Source organism: Amphimedon queenslandica, unplaced genomic scaffold (genome assembly GCF_000090795.2).
Source record: "Amphimedon queenslandica unplaced genomic scaffold, v1.1 AMPQUscaffold_13354, whole genome shotgun sequence".
Classification (NCBI taxonomy): Eukaryota; Metazoa; Porifera; class Demospongiae; order Haplosclerida; family Niphatidae; genus Amphimedon; species Amphimedon queenslandica.
In genome coordinates this window covers 105066-128068 of record NW_003546410.1, presented here as the reverse complement: position 1 = coordinate 128068, position 23003 = coordinate 105066, and the positions used below count along the sequence as shown (strand labels likewise).

Genomic DNA, 23003 nt, shown 5'->3' with positions numbered 1-23003 from the left:
GACGCGTAATAGGAATGTACATGTATGTCAGAGCTTTGCTCTACTTTGCACTATAGAAGGATAATAATAATGGCCTTTATCATTCATCATTGGCAAAGTTGATATAAACAGCATTAATAACAATAATAATGATAATGATCATAAGTAAAATACATCATAATTTCAAAGTTTATTGCTTGCAGTGAAATCAGGTTAAAAATAATAAAAAAAAGACTAAATAATAGAAAGCAATAAGAAGTAAAACATTGATTTCATCCAACAAAGCTCAGACAGAGCCAAAATTAGAATTATATATATTACAACCATAAATGCTATGGAGAGAGAAAAAGGAATGAAAAGAGGGGGAGAAACACAAAACTGAACAGGGAGAAAGGAGAAAAGAAAAACGTAGAAAGAAAAAACACAAGCATCACCTCTTCAAGGCGGCTTTGAGATACAGGGCGTACTCCAAAACAGTTTTATAACAAAAGGCATACTGCTCATCAGTTTGAATCGAGAAGGCTCTCTGCTGCCGTAAAAGCCTCACGCACTCCTGAACATTAACCTTATTAGTCATTCGTAACTCATCAATACAATAATCCAATGAAGCAAAGGTCCCACTCCTCCCTATGCCAGCGGAGCAATGTATCACCATTGGGGGACCATGCAGTGGGAATCGATCAGGGTCAGTGACATACTCTGAGAAGCATCCCTGCATGCTGCGGGCAGCGTCAAGGACGTCGATGACATCAGAGCCATTCTCAGGTACACCGTAATCAGGCCAGCCCAGGAACTGGTAGTGCATTAGGTGTCTTGTTTCGCCCTATAAATGGAGAGTAGAGGAAGGAATCAGAACGTGACAAAAAGGGAGAAAAGAAGACATAGATATACATGTACATGTACATTGTATTAAGAGAGAAGAGAGAGAAATGTGACACACATGTACAAGTAAGCTATGACATAGTCAATAACATGTGATATTTATTTTTCATAAATTTTCTTTCATTTTTTATAAAATTTCTTTGAAGACATTTATGCAGAGTGACATACATGTACATGTAAGAGCAAAGCCTTTGAGGTCTGTGGCTTGTGATAGTATTCGATGCATGTACTGTACATGTACATGTACATGTATGTTATTGAAATAGGAAAATGCTTGTACATGTACAGTAAATGTCACAAAATTGTGATTGTAATCAGCTCTAACTTTTCCGGTACATGTAGTACACAATGTATTGTGGATTTGTGGAATTCAAAAGTGCACAAGTACATGTACATGTACATATACATGTACAAATGTCAGTTAAAGAAATGTACAGTATGTAGACTATTTACTACTCGAGAACAAACTGACTTACATTTTTATATGCCACAAACTGTCTGAATTGATAGGCTCCTTCCACCACGTCATTGACAACAGACACACTAATGTCACCAAACTGAGCAACAGTGTTGAGACCATCTGGCCAATACTGGGCACACTTTAACTTACGCATCTCAACACATCTGAAACAAGAGGAGGAAGAAGGTGGTAAGAAGAAGATAAAGGAAGAGAAAGGTGACAGGAAAAAAGATAGAGCGGAAGAGATAGAGAGAGAGATAAATGATAGTAGTAGGTGTATGTGAGTATCAGTCAATTATAGGGTGTACATGTACATGTACATATATGTCTCCATAAAGTAGACAACACTTACTTGGTGGCCATAACAATCACAAACACTTCCTTCTCCCAAAGCATCCTCCAGTAGTCATTGACAGTTCTCTTGAGTGGACCTAATCAACACAAACACACATTGAGTACTGTATGACAGATTATTGAGGGTAAGTTCGATGAACATACATGTGTACATGTATAATATACATGCATATGCATGTAGTCAATAAGTGAATAATAGAGGAAATACTGAAATTCATAACTTTTATTCATTTATTGTGTTATAGGTACACTTATTACACTGTAAGTTATGATTTGATTGAAGTACATGTACCTTGTGTTAGGATAATTCCCTTTGGCTTTTGGTATCCATTGCAATAGTTAGCATGTATATAGTCAGAACCCTGGGGAGAAAGAGGGAGGGGGAGGGAGGGAGAGAGAGGGAGAGAGAGGGGGGGAGGGAGAGAGAGAGAGAGAGGGAGGGGGAGAGAGAAAGAGAAAGAGAGATAGGGATGTAGAGAAATAAAGGGTCAGGGAAAGACAATGAGAAAGAGAGGGACAGATTGGCAGAGAACAAAGAAGGTAAAAGTGTAAATACAAATTATACAATAAAGTCTAGCCAAAGAAAAGGATGTGATATCTGATAACTCAATCATAAAGGAGACACCCAGTAACTCTCAGCATAATCCTGTCTCTCCCTTTCTTATCACATCAACATTACAACTACTTTGTACTTTAATCAAGATCATGCATGTACATGTACGTGTATGAGCATACATCAGTACGTGACGTATTATTTCTCTATTGTGGTGAATAAAATGCTGACTGTGAGAAGCAAAGACCTTTACTTGTTGCATTATACAGTGCATGTACATGTATATAATGTACGTGTAAATACACTAAACTGCTATGAGTTAATACATGTACATGTACATGTACATGTAGCTAACTAGCTACAACCTTACATATGCAGGTATAGTGAAAATAAATTTCCTTTCCCTAAACTGACATTACTACAAGTTCCCTGAAATGATACTACTACTACTACAAGTAGATAAATGTAAATCATTAATGGATAAGCCTATACTGCAAGCAAAGCATCATAAATGCCTTTTTTTATAGATACGGCAAATCTTAATGCCAATACTCATGTACAATGTACATTTATGAACTTAGAAAAAATATTTAGCTTAATTGCTTAACATGTCAACTGATATTTCCTTGCTGATAGCATTTAACAAGCATTAAATATAGAAACAGTCACTACAAGCTACATGTACATGTAGATAGTTTTTGGAAGGTTCATGCAAGCTAGATTCTGACACCAACTAAAATTTTATTTCTACATGTACATGTACATGTAATTCTTAACATTCCTTGCTGTTGGAAGAGTCATTGAACAGCAGTTTGGTATTATTTTGTAACAAATAATTGATACATGTAGGTAGCGAGGTAGTCGTCATTAATAGCCCAAAAAATTGATGCATTCAAGTAGCACAAGGCCACAATCAACAGAAGCCACATTATGGAAACTAAAAATTTAATTCAGCTTTTTTGGTTATACAAATGCTTACGCCACTCTTGATGATATCAACTTATAGAGCAAGGTATGGTAAATAAACAGATACAGGTACTGTCCCCTGGTGAATACCAGGAGCATTTATATACATTCATTTACTTATTTATTATTATTATTTTTATTTTCTATAACAACAACATTAGCAACACAGTAACTGTTTTTCTTCCTCCATATTTTATCCTACATGTACATCTAAGTGTCCTTTATTTATTTATTTATAATAATAATAATAATGATACTGATGTAATAATAATAACAAGTATTATTATATTTATTCTATTTATTCATTTATAATTGTATATTAATTATTTTATTTATTTAAAGTTTTGGCTCATCTCTTACCTCAGTATCAGGGATGGAGTTGAGTGTGACTCTAGTGCTGTCATAGCAAATGACGTCTTTGTAACGATTCTTAGTTGAATTACACGGCAACCTAATGGTAGAGAGAGAGAGAGAGAGAGAGAATGAGAGAAAAGAAAGAAAATAGAAAGTATTTGTCATAGAAAATACACGTAGTGAAAAATCTTAAATTATTTGGCAGGAATTAATTAAATTGGCAATACATTTTGTCAAATAAAAAGAGATTGCAAAGTTCATATTGAAACGGAATAATTTGAAATAATTATAATTACATGTACCAGTAAATTTGCAAAAAATTGGTTTTGCAGCTAGTACATGTACATGCATGCATCATTGATCAAGTGCAAGAAGGCAGATTTAATATTGGTAGTTTCTACAAAAAACTGCCAATTAATTCCCAAAATTAAGATAAGCCCTGTTTATACTATAAAGGTGGATTTACACTGCAAAGTTAACGTAAGGTAAGGCCATACGTTAAGACAGAAAGTGCTGTATAAACCTAAAACTAGGTTCAGAATTCTTGTGTTGCGACCAGAAGTGCTGTATAACGCAATGGTAAAACACAAAAATAGAACTGGTTCTATTTTTGCGTTTACCATTGCGTTATACAGCACTTCCGGGTCGCAACGCAAGAATTCTGAACCTAGCTTATGGCCACCGTTTACGTAACGTAAGAGTTGAAATTATACAGCACTTCCTGTCTTAACATATGGCCTTACCTTACGTTAACTTTGCAGTGTAAATCCACCTTAAACCAGTTTACATCATTCTCAAACCACCTACCTAAGGTGGTTTAGATAAGTTGGTTTCAAACAGCACTGAAATTGTCCATACATAAACTGGTTTATTTTTAAACTGGTTTCAAACCGCTTTGAGGACATAGTGTAAACTGGGCTTAAGGGACAAAAAAAAAATATACATGTACATGTACAGTACAAGTGTACATGAATTAAACTCATTGCATATTCTGACCCTCTTCAATTCCTTTACCTGAAATAATCAGCTTTTCCAGTGACTGGCTCATTCTTTATTTTAAAATACTCTTCAGACAATCCTCTGATCCCCTTCTCGTTCACATAGGCCTCAAGCTCACTCGCACTCATGAACCTGTTCCCTTTATCAGGACCAAAGTTCTCGTATATTATCTCGTCCTTTCTTGTTGACTCAGCACTTAAAATCTCACCCTCGTCTTCATCAACTGCACAAGCAAACAAACAATGAATACATAAAGAAATAATAAAAATTTAATTAATAGGGACGTATATTAATTTTACTATTACTTGTACACACCCACACACTTAATTGTGATGAAGTACATGTAATGATACACAAATATGTCAACAGACGTTGTTACTAATGCAAATGTTTTCATACACACAATGTACACACTACCATTAAAACATACAGCATCAATATAAACATATTTAAGTCATAAGAACTGACCTATAAAAATTGACCTTTGGGGCACTAAAGTTTTCAGTAATTTAACAATTTTGCAAGGAAAATGTTTTTGCAAATGAGCTTAGATTGAGTTCACATGCATAGTGAGTATTGCCAAGTACTAATTTTTGAAAGTAAAATATCACCCACAAAATCTGTAAAATTTAACACCCCAAGAAATTTTTACACCCATACCATGTGTTAATTATTACGTGCATTCATAAAAAATATTATTAATAAGGTACATGTACATGTACATGCATGTACCTGTAAAGCATATGTTTTCATAAGCGTTCCTCTTGTCTGGTCTCTTGGGATGCAATGGAGCCACACCCACTCTCTCATCCTCATCATCCAATAAAGCATCATCACTGTACTGAGGAGGGAGGGAAGGGGGTGGGGTCAATGAACGATGGGCGTGTTTCGATGGATGAGGTTTCTGAATGGCAGCATATTCCGGAGGAGCAGTCTTTAAAGGAGGAGGCGACAAAGGACCCTTGTCTCGTATCACAGTTACCTTGTAAGGATGTGTTTGGGTAGGTGGGGCTTGGGCATGGTTTGTATCGTGGGCCGCAATTTTTTCCATCGGTCTGGTTGGTTTGACTGATACACTGTCGTATTGTGTCAAGTGAGAGCGGCTTGATTTAGACATAGGAGGAGTCTGGCCGGAGGCATGGTTATCACTCTTGACAGCTAAATCAATTTGATCCGGTGCTTCTTTCTTGTTTCCAAATATCTTTACTGGGACACGGGATTTACCGGATTTCTCCACCTTTTTACTAGCTACTCCTCCTTCTCCTGAGTCAGCAGAGAAGTCTTCATCAGTAGAAGCTGCTGAAGTTTGTTTCTTATCAGACTCCGCCCCCTTCTTTTTAAAAACCTGTGCAATCTTATTTCCGGCTCCGCCAACCTTAGAAAGACCTTCAGCTCCAAAATTAGCAAAAAATCTTTTCCCGACCGAAGGAGAGAATTTTTGCTTGTTTGACGAGCTCATTCCACTACTGCTGGAGCTGATCTCAGAATCATCTCGAGACATGGGACCATCTATTGAGTCTTCATCATCATGAAGGGGCCCAACCTCTTCAGCCGAGTATGAGACGTGAGCGAGCACTTCCTCAGTATCAGGAACTTTGGAGGACTTCAACCAGACCGGCTTATGAGAGACAACCGGTCTAGAGGGTTTAGAGGAAGAGGGGGGAGGAGGAGGAGGAGCTGAGTAAGAGGGAGGAGGAACGGAGGAGGGAGGAGGGAATAGAGGAGGATATTTTGAGGGAGGGGACACGTTCCTAACGGGGGAAGTGTTGGATGGAGAGGGACCCACTACGTCATATTGAGGTACCCCACCACCACCACTGCTACTACTACTGGTCTTTGGAGGCTGAAGGGGATAAGCAGGACTTGCTCCAAATGGTTTCGAGTGTTTCTGGTTGCTGTGTTGATGGGCTGTACCGTTAACTTGAGGTAGCTTCCCTCCTCTTCCTAGTGGGTGTGCTTTGGCAGCATGAGGGGGAGGAGGAGGGGGAGAGGTTGAGGCCTGACCTTGAAACACTTGCATCATCTTGCTCACATTAACACCGCTCATGGCCTCCGACTCTTCTTCTGCTACAAAAATTAATAAAACAAAGAGACATTATTATTAATTCTTTCAACAGGCAATTCTATTGCAAGCAATCTTTGATGTTGGAAGCAAAATGTACATACACATGTAGAAGGGGTTTTTAATCTATTGAAAGTGCAGTATAAGTGCAGTAAGTGAAGTATATATTATTCTGGGGAACAATGTCAAAAGCATAACTACAAATTGATTGAACAGAATCAACTGGTGTATGGGCCTGGGAGCTTATATGCATGTACATGTAGTTTCACATAACTTCTATAATTGTGCATGCATATTCTAGAAATGCCTATAATGCCTACATGTACATGTACATGTTTAATATGTAGAATATTTTGAAAACAAAATATTGAAATTCGCATTAGAAAGCAGGCTTTCCCACAGAATTTTGGCATAGTGCTCATGCAGCTTCTTGTCAAGTTTCTCAAAAATTGGGTCCAAGGCTGACAAAACTTTCACAAATCTTGCATTCTAAGATTTGGCGGAATAATTTTTTGCAAATTGCTTGCAGACTAGTCTGCACCATATGGCAATGGAGAGTAGAAATTGTGTGAAAAATTTTTGCAAATGATCACCAAACCGCAAAATTTGCGAAAATATTTTACCACGAAAATAAACTGGCATACGATATCAATAACGTGACCACACCCACAAAATGGTTACATAACCTTAATAATGGTTAATTAACTATAGAAGTCATATCTCAAAAATTACTAAACTGTATTCTTTTGGAAAGCAAATGAAGTAGCTGAAGTATATCAAGCCAAAGAAGCATATAATGTTTTGATAATACATAATTGTTCTGAGAAATAGCGTTACCGTATAGTGGGTTTATTTCAAGAATAATAATTTTCGCGAATGGCCTGTATCCAGAGGTTCACGGAACGGTTTTAGTAATATTAAAGTTAATGGGTGTGACTTAATAATTTATCACATTGTTTAAAAATTTTGAATATCGTCCAGCAATACGTGCCTAAAAACATCGATAAAAACAGTCAATAACAAGAGATGTGACTCCATAGGTGTGGTCTAAATATCACATCAAAATTGCACAATACACCCAATCTGGGCTAATATTGATTAGTATTATCGAATTCATATTGGCTAGTATCACCCACCAGTAATAAGGACATTAATTCTATTTCTAAATTTTACATTAGCTTTCACATTTATTTAGGGTTACAGTTATTAATAACCCATTCAAAAATTGTATTATTATACTAAATCTGCAAACTCAAAGAGGCTAACTTCAGTAGAGTTGGCTGCAGGTTTATAAGCAGTGTTATTTGTAAAAGCTATTGTGGGTTGCATGATTGTGGTTATCACTTATGTACTTGTATACACTCAAGACATTTGCATTCACCTGAGCCCAGGAAGTGATTACAGACCCCACCCAGTAATTAACACAATGCAATAATATTGTAAAAAGTATGGCTGTACTTTCTGCATGGGTTATACAACCAACTTGGAGCTAAAGAGCTACAGCTACTTCTGAAGTATCACAATAGATGTGGCAAAAGGAGAGGAATGGACTGGTACATGTTTATTATTACAATAGAACTTGTAAGTCAAAAGTTATTGCAAGAAAACGAGGGCTCAGGTAAACACAAATGGACTTTAACCTATACTTATAATTATGTACAATTCTCACCTTTTTGTTGAGCTATCGTTGGCTCAGAGAGCTGCTTCTTCATCGGCTTGTCGACTCTAGGGGGCGGGGCTACTGGAGGGTTAGACTTGGGCGGAGACTTATTCCGTGAGGGAGAGGCATTAGCCGAAGAACCTGATGAAGCTGACGGCTTGAAAGGAAACTTAAGATTAGTGGGTAGAGACGAGGGGGACATCACTGATGATAGATCAATTAGGGAAAGCATCTTTACCTGACAAGGGAAAAATGTAATACTTGAAATATTTCACTCGTAAACATGTACATGGGTGTGTATGTACATGCATGGGCATCATTTTATAATCATTAAAATTCCATGTATCCATTTTATGATAACAATATTGTGGCTGCAGGAGATTTTCTACATAGCAAGGAGTCACTCTCCATGTAAATTCAATATTACTTATAATTATTATGTCATTCATGTACACTCTATTTCTTATTATTATTTTTTTTTACCTTTCCAGCTTTGCTTAAGCTCTGATAGACCGGCTCACGTGACATCTTAAACCACGAAGGAGCCTCCAGTATGTACACCATATTCAAGTATAAGGGATAGCCACCCTAAGGAAGTAGAAAAGAATAATAATACAAGTCTCTTCCTCTATCTAATATTTTAGACATGTACAAAATAATATTGTCCTGGTCATGGAAGTGTCTTTATCTCAGAGGTTCATGAAGAATACACATTTATAATATTGTATTAGGACTGATACTACATGTACATGTACATGTACATGAAAACCTGTCCTGATTATATAGGTGTCGTCATCCATAATAACAGGTTAGACTGTATAAGTACATGTATATTGCACTAGATAGGCTTTCACATACATTGTACTGTAGTATAGTTCATACATGGTATAATCTGCTTACATTTAATATATTGAATATTGTAGTGACATATTTCATGTCACACACAGTCTGGGGACACTCCTGAAGGTCAACCAGTAGTGTCACTCCTTTGGTCATGGTCCCATTGCTCTCTGATATCTGATCTAAGAGTAGGAAGAGAAGCTGGACTGCAGTCTTGCTCTCTCCTCCTTTGTGCTTCTTTACTGTGAACAGTAGGATCTGAGCTCCATCATTGTCACGAGCTCCCTAATAAAAATAGATACATGTAAATGTACATGTAACAATAATTTACTATTATTTCTATATGTCAAAGAGAAAATAACAAAAGTAACACATAAAAAATTATGCATGTAATAAATACATATGTAATTACATGTACATGTACATGTATAGTTTAAAAATGATTTTAAGCATTAATTTTCATTCATCATGGTCTACATGTACATGTATACTGTACAATGTATACGAATATATGCATCATTAATCTGTCTAAATCTACATGGACCATTCATTATAATATACATGTACATGTTATTATTCTTCATGTGCTAATTATTATTGTTTCATCACAGTCGATACTTGATCATTTCTATCATCATTCACTGATTACAACAACAACAACAATGACAATAACAATCACAATAATACATGCACATGTACATGCACATCTGTTTATATCAACATGTATCAAATTCCCCTTTTCCTCTTCCAATTACCCAAATATGATACATGTACATTATACGAACAATAATAGTTGTAATAATAATAATCACAAACTTTCCTCTTGTCCAAATTAGCGTATGAAGCAAAAATAATAACAAAAATCACAAAAACATAAAATTACTTCCACCAACAATAAACAAAGTAAATTATATACGAATAATACATGTTTGATTGACATAATCATACATGTACATGTATACGCTAACATACTATACATGTACTGTACATGTACATGTATATAAAACATTAAAGCATAAAAATTATTTCAAAGGAGGCGGCATGTGGTGCATGTATTCACTGGAAATTGACAATAACTTAAGATTGTTTATGCTACAAATGTTTTCTATTTGTTCAGGACAGCTGGTTTGATTATATATCTTAAGAATAATAAACGTCATTACCATCATCAATCACACGAACAGCTTCTGTACATATACATATAATTTACCCTTTCATTCTAACAGATCCTAGAGCTGAGAGGGTAAGTGTTTGCAAGCATAATAATAATGATTATTGAGCAAGACTGAGGGGAGATAGAGTGTGTTTTGTTAGTGCATTAGTATGTAATGGGCTTAGGGCAATACACAGTAAATTAATAGTAAAACAAGGTCGTGAACAAGTACATGTACACATAAATGTATGTGTACAATTTCACATGATGTAGATTATGTATTACATGTACATATTTATACATGTAGCTAATTAGCAATCTTGTTTTATTTCGGCTTCTCTCTATCTCTATCTCCCATCATCATCATCATCCTTCCTTCCTATAACGTACCTTATATCACTCACTATACTCAAATACATTGCATGTGTACATACATGTACATGTACATGTGATACGTCACGACTCACAAGTTTCCTCTACTACATATTCTACAGTATAACTCTTATCTACATGTACTGTAGTATCTACAGGTAGTAGTTCCTTCCTCTCTCATTCGTTTCATTATCAGAAAGCTTCACAATTCACATTACATCATCACAACACGTGTATTATTTATTGCTGGTGTATCTATTGGTAAGGTATTCCACATGCTAAATAAATACCTTTAAATATACAGCACACATGTACACATGTACATGTGCATCTGAGTTAAAAATTCACAGATAAATATATATACATCAAGGAGACAATTATTGTATTATTGTTTGTAGGTATTTAGCAAATTTTAGAAAATCGCTAACTTTTAATTCTGATTAAATTACTAACAGTTATTAATACTAAATGATGAAAACGCTAAACTAAACACCAGCCAAATCATGAAAATTGCTAAAATAAGTACACACTAATAACTGTCTATGTACATGTATATAGAACATATAGCATACACAGCATATAGTATTCATGTAGTATTAATACAGTAGTATACAGCAAGTAGAGGTTAACCAAGAGTTGTAGCTTACCAGTATCTCTAGTTTCTTTGACCTGATCTCTGTATTAAGTGAATGTTTGTTTAGCGCAAGATCCGATAGACTGAACTCCTTATAATAATCCTAATAATGATAATAATAATAATAACAATAGTAAAAATAGTCTAATGTTTTGTGTTTAGAGTGGGTGAAACAAATGGCAGTCAGTACAAAACCACTTATCATATTCCCAAAAGAGTTCTTACCATAAATCTACATATTGATAACAATCACCATGGAAAAACAAATCACCCATACCCATAGATACACATGTACATGTATTTGTAAATACACACATTATGCATGTACATGTACTACAATTTACATGCACATGTACACATGCACATGTATTTATACTGTATATGCCTTTTACTAATAGTTTATTAAATACCTGCATATGCACAGATATTACAGTACTAATATAATGTGCATGTACATGTACATGTATACAGACATTCATTAGAGGGTGTGTGGATATACATGAACAGTATGCAATTAGTTCTACTCCCCATATAAGGGTAGGGCATATCATACGAGACTAATTAGTATCATACCAAACACGCCCTAAAGACACATGTACATGTACTAACGTATACATGTACATACTAAATTTATGCCTGCAGTATTATAACACAAGAATCCCAATAAGTTAGCTATTAGTACATGTACATGTATACACTGTAAAGAAATAGTAGTAGTATCATTATTATGGATCCCACTGAAGTGCTTCTTTCATGTATTCTCTGCAATATTATATCATTATTAAGTAGACGTGCCACTCCTATTACTCTAAAGGCGTGTAAATATGATAAAAGGGTTAAATATGGTCTCCCCTGTTCTTCATAATGGCATAACAAATTAGTTTAAGGGCAGACATTATGTCTCTGAGTCTTGAGAAATGCCCTGAATAACATTGAATGGACACACACACAAACACAGATAAATAAAACACACTACACATACATGTACATGTGCATCATACCAGTATCATAAATGCGTGTATAATTCTATATATTCATAAAAGATACATAATACTTATCATAAAGACACACATACAAAAGACACACGCCCTGTTACACAAAGAGGAACAAAAGCATCAATACGAGTAGAGAGCAAGGAGATGAATATGATATGCTAGTGTGTGTACATCAAAATAAGCATAATTCAAAGTATAGGACATAATGCAAAAATACACAATCTACAAGATATACACAATACACTCACTAATACACACTATACTAACAGCATACAAAAAAGTTATAGTAATAGAGAAACTTAGTAAAGTAAACATAGCTCTAGTAGTGACTACAATATGCATAATTGAAGGTACAGAGTACTAGGAATAGCATTAGGGTGTGTACATACCAAATACATCAGTAATACACAACTGAAGAAGATGCACTCATAGCAAGATAGCAGTACATATATGAAGTGTGTACAACTCGTGAGGTGATTCCAATTATACCATAACAAACCCAACACCACTGCCAACACCTCTGACTCATAACCCCATATTGAGATCCTGTGTGCATATACTACACGTGTGTATATGTACATAATAGCCGGATTAGATCAATTTGTATTATATTGGGCAAGTGTATTGTAACAGTGGTCGATATCAATGACAACACATGACATATATAGACCGTTATTAGTCTGATAATAAAATGATGACTGCTAGCAATCATGACTAGCAAACACACTCAGCCCAAAGCAGCCATAACCATGTACACATGCCTAGCCAGTGATCCACCCGCATGGTCAGAGCTAGGCTGATTCACATCATACTTGTACTTGTACATGTAAATGAATCACTGCAACACAGTCACACGCAATGAACTCATCACACACAGAATGAACTCTAAATGAACCCATTCACATAAAAGCAGGCTCACAAACCACAGACTCACAAAATCGGGGCAATATTATGTGGGACAGATGTCAACATAGGTACATGCTCAAATGTAGCTATTAGACATTCAAACACAATGTACACGGCTGTGGTGGATTTAAGTCAACAAAATACAAATTAAGCAACTTCATCAATCCCACAAGTTCACAATAAGACAGCTGGACTGCTTATACTAGAGATTTAAATAATATTATTTTTACAACTAAAATAATAATAAGTAGTTAATATTAAATCAGAAAGGGGGATTTTGTCTACAACCAATAAATCAAGGGGTCGAAAACCACATGATCACTTTACACACACATACCGTACACAAAAATACACACTTTCATGGACCACCTATGATACAAATACAGGCACAATCAAATAAAAAAGTATGTACATGTACATGTACATGTACATTAGTAAGTACATGTACATGTACATTAGAAGCAGCACATGTTCACAAACTTCGCATACTTGATAGCGATGGAAAATATCTTCAGCTTTTTTTGAATCGAATTTTGATGCATATAAATATTTGACAGCTTGTCCAACCGTCATGGAGGGCAGCGAGGTCTTGGCTAGAGTGGCATTAGCAGTTGTCCTAAAAGAAGATACTTTCTGTGGAGGGAGAAAGAGGGATAGTGATTGAGAGAAGGAAAGAAAAGAGAGAGGGGAGAGGGAGGGAAAGTAAGAGAGGTAAGAGAGTAGAAAACAAGAAAGAGGGAGATGAGAGAGGGAGGTAGTAAGAGAGGGAATGGTGAACAGAAATAAGGCTGAATCAACTGACCTGCATCTTTTCCTGTGAAAGTCCAACCAAGCTGTTGTCAATGTCAGTATTCATGATAACGTTCCTCAAACTCTTTACCAGTCTCCAATAAGAAGTAAGGCCTTCACTGGCTCTTTAGTCTCCTCGTAGCAACGTTCTTGGCTCTGACTGAACTATTGAGCTTTGTACATTCCAAACTTGGGCTAGACGAACTGTTTCCTCCCGTCCTGTCCTTTATAGGCTGCAAAAGGAAGCAGTGAACTATGATATAGTACCTACGCGAGCTAGGAGAAGTAGAACAGGCTGTACTGTTAGAGAGGGTCCAGAGGTACAGAGAGATTAGCAGCTCGAATATGAGCTCGGCTACTTGTACCCCTAAATTAATTAAAGGTTTAGACCTAGTTATTAAAATCTATTTACCTTTTAATATTAATAAAATATGGCGACTGTGATTAAATTAATCCCCTTAAAAATAAATTATAAATCTTTCAATTATTAGATCTATACAGAGTGTAACAAGTACAACTCACACAAAGAAAAGCGACTTACTGTTACATGTAATTTATCATGTGTCAATAACATTCAACATTTTGATCTAGCTCCCACGTGTTTGTGGGTGTGTTCATTTTATAGGCGTGCCCCTGTGGGCGTGGTTAACACACGTGCTTCATTGATGGTGCAATATTAACTTTCCTGTCTCATTCTCTATTTTACTTTTAGAGAAGATGTCTTTTCTACAAGGAGGAGAAGAAAAAATAAAAGAGTTGACCAGCCTACAGACTAACCAGGACAATGTTAGGAATATATGCATTCTTGCTCATGTTGATCATGGTAACCTCTTTATACTGTAATAATATATTTGTTAATAAACTTTTAGGCAAGACAACACTCTCTGATTCATTGATAGCTAGTAACGGGATAATATCTCGCCGACAAGCAGGAAAGGTAATATTAGGGAAAGATAAGAAAGAAATCAATAAAATTGGCAGGGTTTATTTTGGCAATTGGAGGATTAATGATAAAGTTTCAAAAATATAGTTTACCACTAGCTTTATTTTGAGCATGCTCAATGATATGTGGCTACAACTTTATTAACTGCCACTACTTTTCAATCAGAAAATCACTAATATTAACCACTGCAAAGTTTCCTACTATATACTATATTAATTAATAGCTATGGTATTTTTATTGATGTTATTTTTAGTTGCGTTATATGGACAATCGTGAAGACGAGCAGTTGAGAGGAATAACTATGAAATCCAGTGCAATTGCTTTGAAGTTTGTTGAAGGTGAGAAGAGACCAAAGTTTAAAGTTTGGCACATTAAAATACACATACATGTACATGTACAGCATGTCATGATTGTTGGAACGGATTTGTTTGATATGCATGTACATGTATGTACACAAGATTAAGGGAAAGCTCCTCAAAGGGGCTTTTATAATATTAATAAATACTTATTCGTAATGTACATGTAGTCACATACATGTACATGTACATTTTGTAAGTGTGTTAAAGTGTATTTACAGTGTACAATATATTATACTAGACCTGATGTTATTTTTGATGCTGGAGTAGACTTTGGGTCAACTTGAACATTTACAATGCACATCACATGAATCAAAAGATTAAATGTGTTGCTTTTCCCAACTACATGTATAATGTACATGTACATGTACCTTGGATTATTCTCTGTCACTATTTTTCCCTTCCATTTTTGTTCGTACTGTAACAATGCAATTTGGTTCATGTACTATAACACAACTGTGACATCACGTAACCTGTTTGTGATATATGGCATTTGTACTGTTCCTTTTTTATAACAGGTAGTGAGAAGTATCTTATTAATCTTATTGATTCTCCTGGCCATGTGGATTTTTCAAGTGAGGTATGATATACATGTACATGTACAGTGTGAATACACATATACTTTTTTATTTTTACTAAAGTAAATGTGATAAAACAGTCTCTATTAAAGTATTACATGTACATGTATGTGTGTATTTTTAGGTTTCAACTGCAGTGAGGTTGTGTGATGGAGCACTGGTAGTTGTGGATGTGGTTGAAGGTGTTTGCCCTCAGGTAATTAAAATAAATTGATTGATTCAATTTATTGGGTGTGTGTGTCACTCGATATACAGACTAAGGTGGTCCTTGAGCAAGCATGGCAGGAAGGTATAAAGCCTTGCCTCGTGTTGAATAAAATGGACAGACTCATCACTCACTTAAAGATAACACCATTGGAGGCATATGGACGCATTGAGCACATTCTACAGCAAGTAAGAGTGGGTGGAGGAGTGTATTAGAAAATGAAACAGCCTGTACTGTGTACAGAAAGAAGTAGGAGAGAGGAGAGGTTTTTCAAGGTTTCCAAAGAATTTTGGCATAGTGCTCGGCATCTTTTTGGTGCTAGTTTCCCACAAAGCATGCTACATGTAAGTGAGCTAAACAGCATGAGCTTCATGAGCTGACAAGCACTACAATACAGTACATGGCATTCGGAGCGACTTTAAAAATTCATGAAAAAATCTAAATTTGATTGGAATCAGTTCAAAGTTGATGCACAGCATAAAGACATGTATATATGTACATGTATTAGAAAAAATTATAAAAATAGAGAACTTTCTGTTAGCCATTTTTGACAAAATTTGGCCTGTGACCATCTTCTTCACATGATTTTGTCGAAATACCCTGTACTTGGTCTTTGGTCCAATTTTTGAACAAATTGACAATCCATTGACAAATAATACTATGCCAAAATTCTGTGGGAAACCCTAACAGAAGTAAGAGAGAGAGAGAGAGGGTAAGTTTTCCTTTCATGGTAGCACAAAAGAAAGGAATACTGTGAAAGTGTACATAAATATAGCCCAGACAGTTTCTGTTTCCGTGGGCGGTTTAATTGTTTCTCAAAGAATTTGCATGCATGATCACATGAACATGTGGGTAGACAGTAAACTTAACCATACATGTACATGTACATGTAGATGTACATGTACAATTTACTTTATTATACTTTATTATTACCAGGTAAATGCTGTTACGGCTAGTCTATGGACAACAGAAATCATGCAGCAAAACCAAGAGAAAGGAGAAGATGGAGACAAAACGAGTGAAAACCCTCCAGCATCTACCGAGGATGATGAAGTAAGACACTTTCTAGTTAGACCACACCCATTTACCATTGAACAGGAAGTGGTGTACAACTGGGACAGTGGTATCGGTGAAGCGGACGATTCTAACGTGTACTTCTCACCTGAACAAGGGAACGTGGTGTTTGCATCTGCTATTGATGGATGGGGGTTTGGGTGAGAGATTAAATATAGTGACATTTGGTTTAAGAGAGGACACTATATAATTGACTCTTGTACAAAAACAGTTTCAATTATTTCTATTCTTATTTATAGGATTGAGCATTTTGTTCAATTGTACACAAAGAAGTTAGGGTTTAAGGAGGATGTACTCCGTAAGACACTCTGGGGTGACTTCTACATTAATAGCAAAACAAAGAGAATATGCAAAGGAGCCAGAGTGAGATATACAATGTATAATGTACTTGTACCGTATTTGCTTCATTAAATGCGTGGGAGTTTATTTCTTAACATTAAAAATCACTTAAAATAAGAAAGCACACAGTGCATTGGAATGCATGACCTTTATGTCCTACTGGGAGAATTAGGCTATCTGGGACAAGCTAACAGCTGTGGCAGTTATACAATGTACATGTACTAGCTAAAAATGCATATTTATACTTGGAAAATATTAGGCATGGTATTTATTGAGCAGGGCATTTATTCGAGCAAATATGGTATGTACATGTACATGTATGTGTACATATATGTACATGTACATGTAAATTGTATGTTTACACATGTATGACATATGATGATGTATTATGACGTATGATGATGTATGATGATGTATGATGATGTATGATATGATGTAAGTTATACATGTACATGTATGCACAAACCACATGTACATGTGTCATTGCTATTAGCCTATTTTGGTAAAATAAATATTTCATTGGTTTGTTTTTGTAGTAGAATGTTTTTACTGTTCTCTGTTGATCCCCCTTCCTTATACTATCCACTTACAATGTAAATTTATATGTACATGTTACATGTACATGTAGTTTATTTAAGTATTGCGCCCTACACTAAGTCTACATGTACATGTACTTTTAGCTACATGTGTATACTAATTTTGTAGAATATTAAGTTTTAACAGTAATTATGCATTGAATTTAAAATGGCTAAAGAATTACACATACAGTATTAGTTTACTAAAATTAGTAAAGCCAAATACATGTGCATGTATGTATGTATATGCATGTAAATGTTAATGATAATAGTAGACACAATGAAATTAGAGTTTCTGTCTCTTATTCTCTTTTCAGGATAAAGGTAAAAAGCCGTTATTTGTTCAGTTTGTTTTGGAAAACATTTGGACTGTCTACGATGCTGTGCTGGTTAAAAAGTAAGCCACACCCGCCCACCACTCCCTTTAATTAAAACCTTATTTTAGAAACAAACCTCTCATTGATAAAATCACGAGCAGTTTAGGATTAAAAATATCAGCACGTGACTCCACCCATTCCGACCCTTTCATCCACCTCACTGCTATATGTAGCCAGTGGCTGCCGTTAGCAGCTGCAGTCCTTGGTATGGTGGTAAGAGTGTTGCCTAGCCCCAGAGGATTGAGTAGGGATAGACTGGAGAAGCTGATGTGTGCTGGTAATAGGAAGATCGACTCGTATCCAATAGAAACACAAGAACTGGTTGACAGTGAGTATAGTAATGCTTCTGTTTTGAATTATTTTAATTGAACTGTATTTGTGCATCATTTGTACATGTACATTTGTGTGTACTGTGTACCGTATAGCGGGAAATTTTGTGGCCCAAAGTTTCATGGATTAGTCTAAATATTAATTTTGTGGCTTTAATTTTTGTGGTTTTCTACTTTTTGGCCGTCTTGAACCATATTGAATTGACTTTCGCAGATTTTATTTTCGTGAATTTTGAAAAAAAAACACGATATCCACGGAAATTTTGGGCCATGAAATTTTTCCACTATACAGTAGTACAGTATGTACTAAAAACAGGCGTACCATAGATACAGTTCAGATAATTAAGATCATTGCTGATATGTTACACGATATTCTGTGCATGTTTGTATAGGCAGCACACTCAAGAATGGTGCACACATGGAAAACATTTGTGGGTGTGTCGTTTAATTATCACATCACACGTGTGTTAATTTGACCGTGGGCTTTGCTGTACTTGTAGTTTAAACAGCCCCTATACTGTACATGTATTATTGTTTATTCTTCATCTTTGTGATCTTGTTTTCATCATGTCTTTTACCAATGCATTGACTATTACATGTATGTGGATGCACCCTTTAATTGATTGATACATGTAGTTTATGTAATGGATTGAAAAGTCATATTTACTTATTTTGGTCTGTGTACATGTACATTTTGTATTATAAGATGCCGCCCTACATGTACATCTCATGTAACTCTTCCATTGAATCTTTGACTGCTGTTAATGATAGTGACAAAGACATTTGGCTACATACATGTACATGTGTTTTCAATCTTTTAATTTACTGTAATTATAGTTTTACCAATAATTATAACACCTGGACTGTACTGTATTTGTAATCATTATACTTATAGTTGTTAAACAAACACTTTGCAATCATTTACTTTTAATTAACAGCTACACCACCAAGTCTACATTTATAATAAGATTAAGAAGTCAGTGTTGCCTTACTACATGTATGTACATGTACATGTATGTACATATTCCTTACATGTATGCTCTAATAATGTTTAATTGACATCATTTTTTCTTAATGTCTCTCTCTCTCTCTCCTTTTAGGTTTTATATCCTGTAGTCCTGAACCTCATACTCCTGTTATTGTTTTTATTTCTAAAATGTTTCTGGCTGATCTTTCTTTAGTGCGTGAGACACAGACCAGGTTAGTTTTATTCCTCTCTGCTTCAACCCTTTAGCATGAACACCCACAGGAAATTAACACTCGAAGAATTGAAGAAGAAGAGAGAGGCTTTAATTAGAAATTTACGTTCTGGCAACACTAAACCAGCAGAAGCCAATGAAGACAATAATGAAGGTACAGCTTACATACATGTACGTGTACACATACATGCACACGTACATGTATGTGTACACTACATGATACATGTACATGCATTTGTACATGTACATACAGGGTTTCCTTTTCACACAGTGCTCATGCAGGTTCTAATCAATGGATTTTAAAGTTGATCCACTATACAGGGTATACTGTATTTTTTGGATTCGCTAAGAGAGATTTCCATTTTAAAAATTTGTTCTGATGCATGTTCTTGTGTAAAGTTGTGTTGTATGAATGTTTTGAGCTGATTTGGATTTTTAAAGGAATTTATTAAGTTACTCAAAAATTGAACCAAAGTCCCTGTCTGTTGGTCAAATTTTGTCAAAATTGAAAAGTTGAGAATTGTTCATTTCTATAATTTTTCCTGATACATATACATGTTCTTATGTTGTGTAGAAAGTTTGAGCTGGTTTTAATCAACTTTGGATTTTTTACAAATTTTTAAAGTTGCTCAAAAATCATGTCAAAGTCCCTGTACTATAGCACAGTGTCTCAGGCCAAATTTTACTGAAATTAAAAAGGAGAAATTTCTCAATTTTTATAATTTTTTCTGATACATATACATGTTCTTATGTTGTGTAGAAAGTTTGAGCTGATTTCCATCAGAATTGGATTTTTACGAATTTTTAAAGTTGCTCAAAATTTTGTCAAGGTCATGCAAAAATGTAGATGTAGAGTCATTGGCCAAATTTTGTCAAAATTGACTAGGAGAGAATTCTGTATTTTTTTGATGCATGATTGTTCTTATTCATGACCATGTACATGTACATGTACACGTATGTTACATGTATGTAGAAAATTTGATCTGTTTAATTTTGAACATTTAAAATTTGACAAATTTTTCTCAAGTATGGCTAGCAAATAGTTTGAGCTGATTTCCATTAAAATTGAAAGTATTTTTAGGATGGGAGACTTAATTTCAGGAATTAATTATTAAAATTAATACAGACTGTTATTGCTATTTTAAACTCACAAATTTTTAAACAAAAATATTTATTAATATTTTTCATTTCAGATAATATTGAAGAAACGGTAAAGCCAGAGCCTGAAGTTCCCCCTCATCAGTTCCTGGCATTCTCTCGTGTGTTTAGTGGAACACTGAGAAAAGGTCAAAAACTATTTGTACTACAGCCTCGCTATGACCCCACCTTAACCTCAACACCTCTCCTTCAAACCACACCCACTCAAGAAGATGTGATCCTCCCACCTCACGTAACCACGGTAACTATCACCAAACTCTATCTCATGATGGGCCGGGACCTTTTGGAGGTGGAGTCTGTTGCCTCGGGCAATGTAGCCGGTATTGGTGGACTTGGAGATAGCATTGTTAAAAGCGGCACTCTCTCCTCTTCACTGGCTTGTACTTCATTCAGGGAGTTACAGTCGGTTGCTTTTCCAATTGTACATGTAGCACTAGAAGCTGTTCATTTCTCTGACCTACCCTCCCTTGATAAAGGACTCGAGCTACTCGACCAATCAGATCCCTGCGTTAGATGTACGTATCAAGAAACTGGCGAGAGGATTCTATCAACTGCTGGGGAGGTACATCTTCAGCGTTGCCTTGACGACCTCCGGAATGTCTATGCAGGGGTTGAGCTTAAAGTGTCTCCTCCTATAGTTCCATTTAGGGAGACGGTTATTGCCAGACCGACTGTTGATATGGTTAATGAGATTATATCGTCAGAGAATGAGCTGATTGGTCAGTATACCGAAAGCCACGCCTCTAAAAATAATGGACCCGTTACATGTTCGACTCCTGGGAACAATCCGCATCTCATTAAAATATTAGCCACGCCCCTTCCTGAGACTCTAATTGATGTATTAGATAAATCCTCTCGTCTACTTAAAATTTTGACTTCAATGGGTGGAGCTAGTTACCATGGTAATGAGGAGGGTGTGGTCGAAGGTCTCCAGACCTTGTATGAAGATTTAAAGAACTGTCTTGAGACTGCAGACAAAAAGAAATGGAATGGAGCCATTGACCGAATATGGTCGTTTGGCCCTCGTAATTCCGGGACGAACATCCTCTTAAATAAAATCAGTTCTTATGAGCGACCTTCGATTTGGAGGGGCGTGGTCAATCAAGATAAGGGTGTGGTCGGTCAAGAGGCTACCGATCCGGTTTTAAGAAATTATGATAATTCGATTATTAGTGGTTTTCAGTTAGCGTCACTCTCTGGTCCACTCTGTGAAGAGCCTCTCCATGGGGTTTGTTTTGAGGTACTTGAATGGACGGAGCCCACTAGTGAAGATGAGTCTGAACAAGATACTCTAAGAGGGCCTGTGTCCGGTCAGTTGATATCAGTTGTTAAGGAGTGCTGTCGTCAAGCTATGCTAGCTCAACCAACGAGATTAGTAGCACCAATGTACTCTTGTATCATACAGGTACTGATATTATTGTTATTGTAATAGTTAGTGTATGTATGGGGTGGCTCGTGTTATCAGCATACATGTAAGCTTGAATTCAAGTTACTAAAATTATTTTACTTTGGTCTTGGAATTAGCTTAAAGTTTTTATGTAACACAAGGATATCTTTGTATCAGAAAAAATTATGAACATGGAGAACTCTGTCCTAGTCATTTTTTGCAAAATTTGGCCCAAGACTCTTTACTATGGTAAAGGGATTTTTGCCTGATTTTGGAGCTACTTAAAAATTTTGTAAAGAAATTTCATTTTGATCGGAATCAAAAAAATATATCCTGTACTTACTGTAGTGTATTGTGTCAAATTTTGGAGCAACTGAAAAAGTCATAAAAATTCACTTACATGTACATGTACATGTACAAGATGCTGAGCACTTTACCAAAATTTTGTGTGAAATGTACTTGTATATTATAATTACTCTAATACATGTATTTTACAGGCAGCTACTGGTGTATTGGGATTTGTCT

The 23003-nt window shown here is 35.7% G+C and overlaps 2 protein-coding genes across 3 annotated transcripts in view; one reads left to right on the top strand and one right to left on the bottom strand.

Annotated features, from left to right (window-relative positions):
* Nucleotides 1-70: 70 nt before the first annotated feature.
* LOC100636373 (uncharacterized) lies at nt 71-14330 on the bottom strand. Of its 2 annotated transcripts, none has more exons than XM_003387287.3 (13): nt 13972-14330; nt 13659-13802; nt 11282-11371; nt 9170-9394; nt 8753-8857; nt 8279-8507; nt 5280-6614; nt 4563-4770; nt 3555-3645; nt 1968-2037; nt 1674-1752; nt 1338-1485; nt 71-802 (listed from the first exon to the last, which is right to left on the bottom strand). In XM_003387287.3, exons 1-13 carry the CDS (start codon nt 14023-14025, stop codon nt 410-412), a joined length of 3171 nt encoding a protein of 1056 aa, XP_003387335.1. In that variant the 5' UTR covers nt 14026-14330; the 3' UTR covers nt 71-409. The 2 variants fall into 2 exon arrangements, with proteins under 2 accessions (XP_003387335.1, XP_019853323.1); XM_019997764.1 differs by having other exon boundaries at nt 5280-6611.
* Nucleotides 14331-14570: 240 nt separating this feature from the next.
* The window catches only part of LOC100636246 (elongation factor-like GTPase 1), a 9576-nt gene continuing 1143 nt past the window's right edge, over nt 14571-23003 (top strand). The window contains exons 1-14 of the mRNA XM_019997758.1: nt 14571-14781; nt 14828-14895; nt 15155-15239; nt 15776-15837; nt 15960-16031; nt 16091-16228; nt 16977-17254; nt 17354-17477; nt 18346-18425; nt 18474-18733; nt 19835-19934; nt 19984-20087; nt 21127-22496; nt 22976-22999. Coding sequence (XP_019853317.1) covers nt 14676-14781; nt 14828-14895; nt 15155-15239; nt 15776-15837; nt 15960-16031; nt 16091-16228; nt 16977-17254; nt 17354-17477; nt 18346-18425; nt 18474-18733; nt 19835-19934; nt 19984-20087; nt 21127-22496; nt 22976-22999 — 2871 coding nt within the window. The 5' untranslated portion in view covers nt 14571-14675. The remainder of the gene's footprint in view (nt 14782-14827; nt 14896-15154; nt 15240-15775; nt 15838-15959; nt 16032-16090; nt 16229-16976; nt 17255-17353; nt 17478-18345; nt 18426-18473; nt 18734-19834; nt 19935-19983; nt 20088-21126; nt 22497-22975; nt 23000-23003) is intronic.

Excerpts from the sequence above, each read along its gene's own strand:
- LOC100636373 (XM_003387287.3), bottom strand. The coding sequence starts at position 14,025 with ATGAATACTGACATTGACAACAGCTTGGTTGGACTTTCACAGGAAAAG. Across the intron at positions 8,508-8,752 it reads GCTTAAGCAAAGCTGGAAAG|GTAAAGATGCTTTCCCTAAT; the intron begins GTAAAAAAAAAT and ends TTCCCTTGTCAG. Across the intron at positions 3,646-4,562 it reads GGAAAAGCTGATTATTTCAG|GTTGCCGTGTAATTCAACTA; the intron begins GTAAAGGAATTG and ends CTCTACCATTAG.